Genomic DNA, 13,505 nt, shown 5'->3' on the forward strand with positions numbered 1-13,505 from the left:
TTGCGCAATTTTTCCACCAGCGTTGACGTCAGCAGCCATTCACGAGAGTCTCGCATTCAGCTTTCACGCGGATCTTGCCTCGTCGTCCTCGCGTCCACGCTACTGCTCCAAAGCATGCGCGAATATTTGCCCGGATATTTGCCCATTTTTGACGCGATGTAATTTGCTTGGAGAATTGCACATACGACGAATATCACGGCGCGCAATCAAATAGAATTTGAAAAGTTAACGCGTGATACAAAAAATTGAGATCGTGTAACAGAACGTGTTATCGAGTAGCGTAACGCGAACGAACTTACGAGCTGTAAATCGTAGAATTCTCTTGCGAGAACAAGTTTTTACAATTTTCTTAAAGTGCTCGTTTCGTGAGCCACTGTACGCGTACGCAACCCCGACGGAAAAGCTACTGACGCGGTGCACGGAGAAAACGATACTTGACGATTGCCTTTTCTCGTCCTTCTTGGACGTCGGGTCAACGGCGATCTACGACGTTGTACGAGGGATATAGCGGCGCGCAGAATCCACAGGTCGATTTTTTGACGCGTTCAACCTGTCGAGAAGAAGGAAACACGGTCTCGATGGTCGCGCTTCGTGCGAAACGAGTGTCGACAACTGCCAACGGACAATCCGTAATTCGTTTATTTCGTTTATTTCGCTTTCTTCCGTTTTCTTCTTTTTTTTTTTTTTTTCACCGATCGGTATATTTTTACGACTATGCGAGTTTAAACTCGCTTGATGGCACTGAACATAGCCAAGTTAAAAAAATATCGAAGGAGATAATGCAGGGGACAAATAACGCTATTTCAGATACGAGTGAGTCATTTTATCTACCTGTTAAGTGCATTCTCGTCGTTTGGCTCGAACGAGGAAGGAAAAACGCGCGGGGAAACGGACTGTGCGCCAATTACACCATATACAAAAACTCGTTAAATCTCGTATAAATTCAAACTTCATCTTGCGCGCATATCGTAGAAACTCTACGTGTCTACGCAATGCCTTGTTCGCCACGATCGCGCCAGATCGCCGAAAGACGAGGAAACAAAACTCGAAGTCGAGCTGTTGCGACAAACATCTACGTACGAACATTTACTTTCTTAGAAAGCACCCGTTTCGGATTTTCTTTTACTTTGCTCGCAAAGTTTGTGGGCAGAAAATTTCTCTCGAACAACGAGCGGTCACGGGCGAGAATAAGAGAAATTCGCCTTCGATGTCCGATTCGTTCGGTTAATAGCGCATATCCTGATGAACAGAGCGTTTAGAAACGACTCGGTATATCGGGTATTTCGAGGGAGGACTCGAAATTTCCAAGACACCGCGTGCCTCGTACGTGAAACAATCCGACGGAATCCGATCGAATCCGATCGAATCAAACCGTGCGTTTGACCGATTTCTCACTTCGAACCACCGAATTGTAGGAATTCGAGCAGCGTTCCGACCGACAATTCGCAGTCGATTTCCAAACGGCACCGTCGATCGTTCATTTCGTATCAAGTCGAACGCAAGATTTAATTCTGGCATACTTTCCACCGCCGAAACCGCATCGAGGGAGGAGGAGCTCGTCCTCGTCGCACCCTAAAAAGCTCAGGATACCTATCGCCGAAGTCGTTTCCGATCCGTAGGTTGATTCGCGTTTGTAAGTTGCTACTCCCAACGTCGAACTCACGCGTAAGCTCAAATTGTCGTTCCACTTTTTCCTGTTAAAAATCAAATATTTTAATAACTCGATCGAACAACTTTTTACACGCCATAAACAGATACATTGTACTTTATAATTAGAAATTATGTCTCTGGTAATTACCAATTAAATGATGATAGAATTTTTTTACGAAACATCATACATCAGCCTTTATAATAATTTCGTCGCGCTTATCACCGCACTGTGCTATTCGTCGCTGCCACGAATTCGCAGATCCTTTTACGTAGATTATGCGCAGGCTATCGCGAGTAATCGCTAATAGTTAGAAATCAATGACGATCTAACGAGAATTTAAGAAGTTAACGACAATGTTATGCAAAAACGGATTAACCTACATAGGGAGTCATGTATCGCTTTAAGGAAACGTCGAGAAAAGTAGTACGCCAACGTCGTAATCAATAACACGGATGTCAAGAAAATCGTGTTGAGAAACGGTCATAGACTTGGAAAACGAGAATTTTATTCGATATAAGACGCAATTATCCGGTAAAACTGTCACCGACGTTTAATTACGTAAGGCGTTCGTTCGAAATAATTTCAAGATAGCGCTGTACGTAATCGGCTACTGTAACTAATCAACGTACGGACAAACAGACAGTCATTTAGATTAGGTACTATCGTATGCCGTTGACACGCCGTATATTTCTTCTAATATATGTAAAATCTGCTACCATCGATAGTGCCTTCGGCAACCGGTCAAACAGTTTTTGTTAATAAGGATAGTTCGCCACGCTCACTTTCACGGTCAAGTTCCTGTTTTAGACTCGGCACGTTAGCGTAAAGCGTTCTCGATAGTCGAGCGTATCGTAAACTCGGTTACGTTCGAATCGTAATTTGGCTAATTGCAACGGCCCCATCTTCCCGTCAAGGATTCGGGAAACGACAAGAAAAGAAGAAAGAAAAGAGTGGAATAGTCAGCCCGCTACCAGAAACGCTACGAGCGCCACGTTATTTCATTCTCACGGTTCACCTTGAGCCAACTTTCTCCTGGCGCGTAGCGACCGAGACTGACCGACCGTCCGCTAATTACGATGCACGCTCGCAAAGGGAAAAATGCGCGCCTGGTTTATCGACTAGTTAATTGCGCGTCCTCGCGATCTTCACTGGGAATCCACGATCCCCGGAACGCTCGCGTAGGATAGAGAGTTCGCCGCGATGTAAGACGACGCGCAACGGGGGCACACCTGGATGTGCTCGATTACTCGATCGCTGGTTCGATCGTGCACGATCGGACGTCGCGTCGCGCCATTACGAAGACAATGGTTCGTGGGCGTGCGCCTCCACCAAACTACGGGCACCGTGCCGATATCTTTGTCAATTTTGGGTCACCGAATCGCTTTTCCTTCTTCCCGTTCACCCTGACGTCACCTCGTCACGTATGACGTCGTCTTCGTTACCGCGTGGAAACGTTTAAATTTATTTGATTCTTTGTTAAAACGAGCAAGAGAAGAAAAGGAAACGCTCGTTCGTTCCATGGATTCTCGATTCTTGATACTCGAAGCCCGCGACGATAACTAAAGTATGTGTCCGGTGAAAATCGATAAAAAGAAAGGATGAAAAATTTGTCAAAGAGCGATATAAAAGTGTCGGGGAAAAGAGAGAGAGAGAGAGAGAGAATAAAGTCATAATTCGCTGATAAATCTTTATTGGACAACGACGATCGAATCCTTTTAAGACTTACCGTTGCACCGACGGGGCCACTATACGAGATGTAGGGTAGATTTATCGAGGTGGCGAACGCGTCCCTTTTGTCTTTGGCCGTCTGAATTTCATTATCCGTTGCGGAATTTTTAGTCTCTTTGTAACGTACGTCGTAAGTAATGCACCGTTTGCCGGATGAAAAGGACGAAGCGAGGCTAACAGAATATACTTTCTGTACATGGCTACGTTTATCGCTGCATTTATATATCAGTTTTCCGTTATAATTTCTTATTGTCCTTGTTCTTCAAATAACTATTTCGCGTATACAACGTGCTCTCACCTGTGATCAAAGTGAGAAATTAATTTGCATTCTCGATTACGGATCAATTCGAAGCAATAACGCGAGCAAACTCGTCGTCCCGTTAAACATCGAGTACGTTACAAATTCATTTATATCTGCGAAAAATATCATTAAGCACAAAACTTTTTGCCTTAATAAATAATACAACGTGGCGCGCACTGCTCGTTCGAATGGAGTGAAAGTCGTACCCGTTCGTCGCAATTGACGAACCTTTCTCGAACTTGCTCTCTTACCCGTTTAAATCATCTCCATAATATTCCATTACCACTGTACACATATCTCCGGCGTACGTTCTTAAGAGCATACTTCAAACTTGAGCACCTTCGGTGACCGAATTCTACCAAAATGTCCCTGTAATTACAATAGAAATTTATATTATTCGGAAATACCGACTATCGGCGTTAAGGTTATTATTATTACCTGTCAACGGATATACATACGTGTACATATTCTTTAGTATATATATATATATAAACTATAGAGTAGCGTATAAATTGCTCAGCACCGATGCCGGTCGACTACGGAAATTCGAAAGTAGAGAAAAAAATATAACCGTATCGTAAATATTTGTAAATATTTGTTAGAAATTATAATAATTATAACAAATTATTCGCAAAATAGTCGATCGGTAGATAGAAACGCCTAACTGTAGCATAAGAATGGAAAAGATGATCAACTCGCGGAAATCGTTCGAGCGGATAATAAGGATACTTCTTCTTTGAAAAAAGGAAACGGCGTCTCGACACAAACAAACGGATATATTTAAGGTAGACGATAAACAACGTGAATACGTTTAACTTAAACGAATTTTTAATAATTTAATAGAATTTTAAGACGACGATCCGTTTTTAGCGTCATCTAACATATTAAAAGGATAATAAGGATACGACGATCGAACAAAAGAACGACGATGTAAACGCAATAATTCTCGAAAGGTTTCCTATGCTAAACGTTCAAATATTTTCACGAGCCAATGTAGTTTTATCGGAAATCCAACCGCTCGCTCACGATCGGTCACCTGTTTGTCATTCCACTCTGCCAAACTGCTCGTCGCGCTGCGTGCTCCAAAATTCTTTACTTCGGACGTTGTCTGGTACCAAAAGTATCGTAAGAAAAAAGCAAAAAAAAGAAAAAGAAGGAAAAAGAAAAAGGAAAGCACGTAGATACGCGACCTTAGTGTGTCAGTGTGCCTATATGCTAATCGCTGAAAGAACGGTTTTAACCTGGACGTATCAGCGCCAGCGGCGCCGTATTCCTCGAATAGCGCCTGAAGAAGCTGCGCTTTTAACACGTTTAGCGTGCCAATAAATTCGACGATTCGTTCGCAAACTGACGTACAAATTACGAGGAGATGTCGCAAATGTACGCATAAATTATCGAAACACAAAGCTTTGATGCATGGTTAGCGAACTCGAGTTGTGACTATTTTAAGGGAGAAAGAATTTTCCGCATATTTATCATCGTTCTACTTCGACTACTACGTCCTCGACAAATTTATACGTTGTGGCTTAAAAATACCCAGCCACTTGCTTACTTTTGCCAGTCTGATTAATTTACAGAATCGTAAATAAAAATTGTATCGATAAACGATAATAACCACATTCCGATTGTTATTTTATTACTTCGAAATTAAAGGTGACAACAAACAACCTAACAAGTTGCCAAAGTAAACAGATATATTTGGAATGGCGTGTCTTAACTTTCTTTACCGATGTTCATTTTCGACTGAAAGAACTTTCGAAAGGGGCCCCTCGATTTTCGTTATATCGGTATTAGCGTTTAACGGTATCCGGGCATCGCGAACGGTAGAAAGTAGTTTGACGTTTTCTGTGTTCGCGATCATTTTCTACACACACGCGCGCACACACACACACAACATCGTGCAATTTGAGAACGATCGAGAAAATAAAGAAACTAACAGAACAAATTCGTCGTCTGACGTGCCAAATATCGCGAGTTTTATGTCGAATCAACCAACATAAATAAATAATGATAAATCTCGTATTGAACATTTCTGATCGCGTGAAAACTACCAAAGATCGTAGATTTATAGAAAATTAAGCGATATGGAAAAAACACGGTCGACGTTATCGTAGAGTCGCGAAAGTGTATTTAAAGAATACAAATTGATCGTTATCTCTACTCTTCGCACTCGTTGCAAAGGATCAAGTAGTCGTTTCAATCGAAGCGGGTTTCAAAACATCAACCACGGAAAGATATAAAATAAAGCGTTTAACGCGACATTTAACAGTTCGTCGTGCGTGAATCGCGGCCCGATAAAGCAACGTGCAAATCTAGCTAAAGTATCGCACGCGATGGATCAGGGAACCCGTTTCGTTTGTTCTACGAACGAGAGGCCGCGAAATCCGCTACCTTTGTGTAACGATATTCGTAATTCACGCGTAACACACACAAACCTGCGTCATCGTATAGGAAACAGAGAAAGACGCTGGAACAATTAGCCGATTGCTAAACAAATCACACGCGTGATCACGAATGCCTCGATAGCTAATAAATTTTTATCACGCTTGCTGAAACGCTTTCTTCCATTGTCTGATATTTCGATTGTTTTCAGTCTCGATATAGAACTTATACTACTTATTGGTAGCGATGGGACCAACTTCAACATGAAATTACAAGTCCGAATCAAATCCAACGTTCGAGCTTCGCTTCGTAGAGTTCCAATATTTGGAAGGAAATTACCGATTTTACCAATACTTTTATTTTATTAATTAACACTTTTATATAAAAAACACCAATTTCCTTTTTATGTAATTTTACATGTACTACATCTTTGAAACATCTTTGTACTACATCGATCGTCGTAACATTATGCTATTAGTTCGTCGCGAAGCTTCTTACATTTACCAGTTATGTATTTTTAAAAGATTCGTATCCTTCGATTTAACGCGAGTTTCGCTCTTTCCAACCACGTTGTATTAAAATTCATCGTGCATCATCCTGCGATTTCCAACTACTTGGACGTTTATTTTAACCTGTTTTCTCTTCCAACTATCTATGAACGATACCTAAGAGGAGCGATTTTTGATTAATCTCTGATAAGATACTCGTAAAGTTCCATTATTTCTACCGTTAAAGTACTGTTTCTTCTTCTAAAAAAAAAAAAAAAAAAGTAAATTATCAATAAAAGAATTAATCTATCATCTATCTATCTATCTATCTATATATATATACACACATCCGTCTTCCTTAATTTTCCTTCGTGTAAATTATAATATTCTTCGAAACATAGGTATATTACGTACTAGGGAAAAGTAAAGAAACTTATCGGTGAACCCAGTTGGAAACGTTTGCAAGTTTGGAATACGTTTTGCAGTCGCTATACTTTAAGCCCATCGCTACTTATTAGTATAATATTTCATAAATTCTCGCCTATTGTAACTTGCTCGCCAATTACCACGTAAAATTGAAAGTCGTTACACTTTCGACCATGAAACTATATTCTCCATCACCGTTGTAGTAACAGCGTGTATCATCGGAAGGAAGATAAGGATCGCGCGTTTCACTTTACGTCTCGTCATAATGCTATACGTTATGACTGTAACTCGCAAAAGCACCAAGGATCGACCTTTTCCAATACGAGCGTCGCGAACATCGAAGAATAGGAAATCAAAGAAAAGGAGGCGAATGATAGATCGAAGATTTCTCCGGGCGAGAGCAGGATCGTTTATCACCGTCATTGCGCGACGAAGAAAAAAAATAGCTCCGCCGTTTAGCCGATCACCGGTCTGTCGAAGAAGAAGAAGAAGAGGAAGAAGAAGAAGAAGAATGCACTTTCTACGGGAATAAGAATGCTTTCTTTCACAATTGCGTTCAAAACGCGCTCAAGTTTGCTCGATAAAATTGCCACGCAGCTGGCGAAATAGATCACACAGCGCGTACTTGTAACTCGAATATTTTAACGATCGAAAAGTTAAAGTTCGAGCACGAAGTGTACCAAGTGGAGATGTAAAAATCGTATTGTTCTATTGTACTCGTACTTGATTCCACGAAAATACGTAACTTTTTTTTTTTTTTATTAACGTGGAGGAAATCTCCAGGAGCGGACACCAGGCCGCTTCTGGGGAAAAGCGACGCGGTAGTGCCGGATTCCAACCGACTAAAACCTCCGCGATGACCGCCCGCGATCGAGAGGGGCCCGGAAACCGGTACGAAAATACGTAATTCGCAAAACTTTTAACTTGCCCAATAATTCGTTTTCTAACGCGTCTGTCAGTAATAAAATCAATCAAAATATCTTTTTCACGCGTCCGAATCTAATAAATATTCACTGTAAAAGATAGCGGACATTCAAAAATCGCTCCTATTCTCCACGTTCTGGCGACCGACGCATCAGGCATCTGGCATCGGGCATCGGGCGAAAACGATCTCGTTAAGTCACCGAACCACTCACTTTCACCACCTACGCGTGAATTTTCTGTTCCAACCAGCCTCCCACCTGGCGAGTTAACGAATCCCGTGACAATGAGTCACTGGCGGACCTCCGGCTACTTGCTTTCTCGTGCTGCTGCAATTTTGAAATCGTTCTCGACGATACAGCGGCAACCGGGGTTCGCTTACTCTCGTTTTTCACTTTTGTTGGCCACACTGTCTTGCATACCAATGCCGTTAGTTCCGCTACCTAATACGGAGGGAGATTAATATCGATTCAATGGGACAAGTTACTCTCACTCTCCCTATGCCATTTCTCCTTTGCATCACCGTCGTCTATTTCGGTCTTCTTGTCCTTCTTTTGCGTCTCTTCGTTCTTCGAACGTGAACGTTCCACGCTGTTTTCGATCTCGCCGGTATTCCTCTAACTATACCGATATGCTTGCCCGCTTACGTATTATAGAACAGCCAACTACGTATACGATTAATCCATCGAACAGCAATCAATGGTTTATCTCGCGTCGACGTTATTCGAATAATATATTTGAAAACTGATCGCTCGAATAACATATTATCTTGTTTGTTCGTGAAGATCATTCCGAGATCATTTCGAGATCATTCCGAGTAAGCGTCTCCAACTATTCAAATACGAACAAAGTATTCTATCGAATGTAACACGCTATCGCGACAATCTGCTCCTATGATTTTGCCACAATATATAATATATAATATATAATATATAATATATAATATATAATAGACGTCTTTCTGACAAAATGTTCGAAGCAAGAACAACTTTGAGCGCCTGCGTGCTACCATTGTAACAATTGTCTCGGTCAAGTGGAAGCCACTTGGCTGAAATAAAATAACCGAAATAAAAAAAGTTACTTCCTCCGTGGTATTCGCAAAGTGAAAATAATAAATCAGATGAGATAATTCGTTGTTTCAAGCTGTAATCTTTTACCGCATTACAAATAAAAGGTGTTCGAGACTGTGTTGTAGAATGCAAGCAGATATAAATTCGTTGCTACGACGACATAATTCAAAATTTAACTAAAATGGAAGAAACTGAAATAGAAATAGAAATGCACGAATGAAAATGAATTTTCAGGCGTATCGATGTTACGTATTTCATATACGTAATAGCTTTTAATATATGTATGTATATCGATTAGTCGCAGATGACGTATTCCATTAAAGTATTTGCATACCGTAACTACGATATCTCTGGAACGTCAGCACAGACCAACATGTAACTTTTATCGAAAACCGATATTGTTGTCACGCGACGATTTCTTTCGGCAATTCGTTCCGATTAAAATCTCTCTTTATCTCTTCGGCCCGCCACGATACTCGCGTTTGTGCGAGAAAACCTTATTCTTACCAAATATTTATTTATTTTATTTTAATCTGTATTTATACAACCTTGTATTTCACTTTCTATATTTTCAACGAAAGATGTAATTTTATTCATTTTTAAAGGAACGTACGTACGGTTTCGTTCGAACGTAAAATACCAAATTATAATTATTAGATGCACGCAAGCGAAGAATTTATCTTTTATCAGACCCCGTCCACGCGTAATATACAAATAATTTATTAATAATATGCGTTACACGCGAAAGAAAAATTAGTTACTTTTAGAAAAGCTTTTCAGGTCGCTAAATAAATCTGTAGGTATCTAGAAATGCGTTGAAATAAAGGTATATACGAATATACTAGCGGAGACTCGGTCGCATGCTTTCCTTTCGTGTCCCTCGACTCGTTCGTCCTCTCGAACGTCGCCGTTCCTTCGTCTCTCGTCACAAGGCTACGCCCCTGAACTCACTTTCACCGGCTGCATCCTATGCATCCGGAATCGACGAGATTCTCGGCGCAAATAGAATAAGGACGTGATACGAGACGGAGCTCGATAACTCGCTTTTCATACCAAACTCGCCTTTCACGGTAAACTCCAACGACGCTTCATTTCCACCTTGGAAACACCTTGAAAAACGCGAAAAGATAAACAAAAATGTACTTGTCCGACCGAACTTGTCCGATCTCGAAACTCTATCGTACGATTTGACCTGAATATCAATAAGAAATCTTTCCTATTGAAAAAATTGCTTTACGACAGCTAGAAATGCTTGTAACGTTCGCCCGTCAAATAATACATGAAACAGATTAAACAGATGAAACAGAATCTTGGATAAATGGTATGTTTTGAATTTCAACTGGCCGTTGATAAAGTTTTAATCGAGTAATTTAAGCGTTTAAAAGTTTATATGGTAGGCGAGTGCCGATGCGACGAGTTCAAAATAAATTCGTTTATCGCAGAGAGACGGTATAATAAACCGAATGGCATAGTTGACAGAAAATTTTAGAAAATATTTGTCGCGTTACCGTTACTCTTGTCTTTATCGTCCCGTATGGAAAATTTGTCCTTTTAAAAGCGTCGACTTCGAGTTAGCAAATGGGCCGACTCCACGAGAAGGCATCGGATATTGCTTTTCACTGTCAGTTTCCCATTGATTCCATGTATTTTAGTAATATTCGCGTGTTTCCGGTACAAATCGAGCAAAGTGTCCGCACATTTACCAACAGCAGCGTACTGCTGTGTTACTAAACTATCGTATCGTAATATAAACGATACAACTATCCACGCGATATTTAAACGACGAACGCGTACAAAGTGCTGCGGTAAAAAGGGACGAAGGTGAGAAAATATGGATTTTCACTTTTATTTCGCAACGAGACTAATTCTAAAACTACATGTACCTATAAGCATACTTTCAACCGTAAGAACGAAACGTTATCCGGCTTCTTTCTCGACGTCCGCTTTTAAATAACGGATATAAAAATGCCACGGTCGCCGAGTTTTACGTTAACGTTTAATTATTTATTCGCTCGAAGCTCCTAAGGAGGTAGACCGGACACCGTTGGCTAATTATTATTCACGCCCGTTTGAAACGTTTCTCCGGTGGTTGAAGACTCGAGACTTTCTTATAACCGTTTTACGCGTTTTCTACGCCTCTTCGATCTCTTTGTCGCTATTCTCTCTCGTCGCGTTATCGACGATATCCGTTTGCGATATTGCCATACGAAGCATAGCGAAACTGACGACGATGGTAATCATCGGTAATTATCGTTACATCTCCTCGCATTTCGTTCCTTTGATATTCGAACAAAGTACAACGGTGTTTGTTTCTCGATAAATTTGCCAATCTCCTTCCGACTTCCTAAATATCGTAAATTATCCGAAAAAGTGGATTTCAAGCTACAACTTTCAACTCGCTTTGCTTCGCCAGTGAAAAGAAACGAGACGGAGAGCGGACGAGAGCGAAGAGTGCGACAAAGAGAAAAGTAAAGTTACCCTTTTTCGGAAGAAAACACCCGTTATCGAAAGAAAGAACATTGGCGAATGTTTAATGAGACAAAGAAGAATTAAAATCGAGGGGATTTCAAATTGAACAGACAAGTGTTTATTCGTCGTACGAATTTGACGAAATGGTTCAATATCTCGTACAACGTTCGAGGAACGTTAAAATTGAATGAAAAATGACAAACGAATTGAAACGAACGTCGATCAAGTTAGTTTAACACATATATAGTATAGTTATAAGTCGAAATATAAGCTATCTAAGATTTGGTATCAGCGGAGCCGAACGTGCTTCCTCTTTTCCATCTGTTACCGTTTATTACTAGTCTCGAAAACGATATTACGTGCATCCACCGCAAGTATCATTGCAATTAACATTCTTCCACCGTTACTATTGTCGGACGCATGTTTAAAATACGCGGTCAATCGACGCGTTCGAGGTATGCGATGGATGGTCTATTGTTTTAAGCGGTTCGTGCGTTCCGTTTCTGCGAAACCTCGTTCTTCTTTTCCGTGACGCCGTGCCGGTAACGCGTGTCGACCGCCACGAGTGAATGTTAAGCGAAGATATTCTATTTCACCGTAAAGCGTTATTCTCCGTTATAATATTTAAGCCCTAATAACTTTCACGTCAGCCAACTCTCCTAAATATCGATGCAACTATTATTTTTACCAGAAATACGAGAATATAAAGTAAAAAGCCCTTTCGTCGTAAATTCAAATTTCAAATTCCAGATAAAACACGACCTTCTCCACATTTTCGATCCTATTTTTAACAATTTACGACCAATTTACGTTCCGTATCTTTAAACGAGAGGCACATCGACGCACGTTACGGGAACGGTTATCGATCTTTGCCAAAAGCCAGCTATAATTCATACGATCGTACGTCGTTTTATCATTTTACGGTGTTTAACGGTTACAGAAATAGAAAAGGTTTCTGCGCTTTTCATCTAAGAGAATGCTTGAAAGGTTAGAGTTGCTTCTCGAACGATCAAAGAAAATAATAATGTTTAGAAAGTAGCGGAAAAGAAAGAGTCGAAAGGATTTGTTACTTCGTTTCATCGATCTTTCGAAAGCCCATAAAGATTATCGTTTAATATCTAATTGCGACAAGTAGTTTATTACTATTCGAAATTTAAAGTCGGAAGAAAAGACGAAACCGAGGTAAAATTTCAATCGAATGAAAAGAAAAATCGAAATTTCCTGTCTTTAGGGGAAGAACAGTTATATATAGAATAGTTGGTAGCGGCGTTCTCTTTCGCACGATGCAACTTCATCGAACGACGATCGTTAAGATAGTATCGGTTGTTAAACTATTTGATATCGGGGCAATTTGTATCCCTTCCTGTATCGTAAGACAGTGTCGATTTCACTAGTAGCCGACTAAGCGATAGCTTAAAAACGATTCTAACGTGATTCTAAACGATTCTGATGTGAAGACACCGCTTCCTTCTTTTTCGAGATACGCTTATCGCCGGTTCGAACGTAATCGGTCAATGTTCGAACCTACTTGCTGCATACTCGAGCACATCGCTACCAAGCGGTCGCACATTGACCAACAATAGAGGCGCGCTTTTCTCCGTGTGGAATTCGAGTTACGTCGCGGCCGCATCAAGCAAAATAGTATCGACTTCTCGGCTGCTTTCGCGAGGCCGCATCCGGAATCGATCGACGCGCTGCAAGATACGTAAACAGGATACGATCAGTGACTCACGCGGCGTAAACTCACCGGTCGTTAGACCCGTTTGTAGACTACGCGACGCACCACGGCTCGATCGTCCGCCGACAGATGTAATTTTATTTATGCGCGAAAGTTTATGCACGATCGGAGAGCGACGCGGCAGCGATTACGCCGAGACCGCTGTCGATGCCTGCTTCGTGAATATCTTTCCACCTTTTCGAAATTGTCGAGAGAAGCGTTCGAACCCGTTGGGATTCCAATCGTTCGTAACTCGGCGATCCCGTTTCAAAATCCAAGTGTACGCGCACTGCTGATCCAAAAATAGGTGATTTCGTCGAAATTAGCGAGCAAACGATTAATCGAGGATTCT

At 41.0% G+C, this 13,505-nt stretch overlaps 1 protein-coding gene across 17 annotated transcripts in view; it reads right to left on the reverse strand.

Annotated features, from left to right (window-relative positions):
- LOC126866694 (cuticlin-4) overlaps nt 1-13,505 on the reverse strand; it is a 63,560-nt gene that overhangs the window by 34,041 nt on the left and 16,014 nt on the right. For 8 of the 17 annotated variants that reach the window (XM_050620567.1, XM_050620574.1, XM_050620572.1 and 5 more), the window contains one exon: nt 3,932-4,049. The exons of 2 other annotated variants lie outside the window; for them this stretch is intronic. In XM_050620567.1, the coding sequence (XP_050476524.1) occupies nt 3,932-4,002 (71 nt within the window). In that variant the 5' untranslated portion in view covers nt 4,003-4,049. 7 more of the 17 variants (XM_050620579.1, XM_050620577.1, XM_050620575.1 and 4 more) reach the window with 4 other exon arrangements.

The sequence above is a fragment of the Bombus huntii genome, chromosome 6 (genome assembly GCF_024542735.1).
Source record: "Bombus huntii isolate Logan2020A chromosome 6, iyBomHunt1.1, whole genome shotgun sequence".
In the NCBI taxonomy this organism is placed as follows: domain Eukaryota; kingdom Metazoa; phylum Arthropoda; class Insecta; order Hymenoptera; family Apidae; genus Bombus; species Bombus huntii.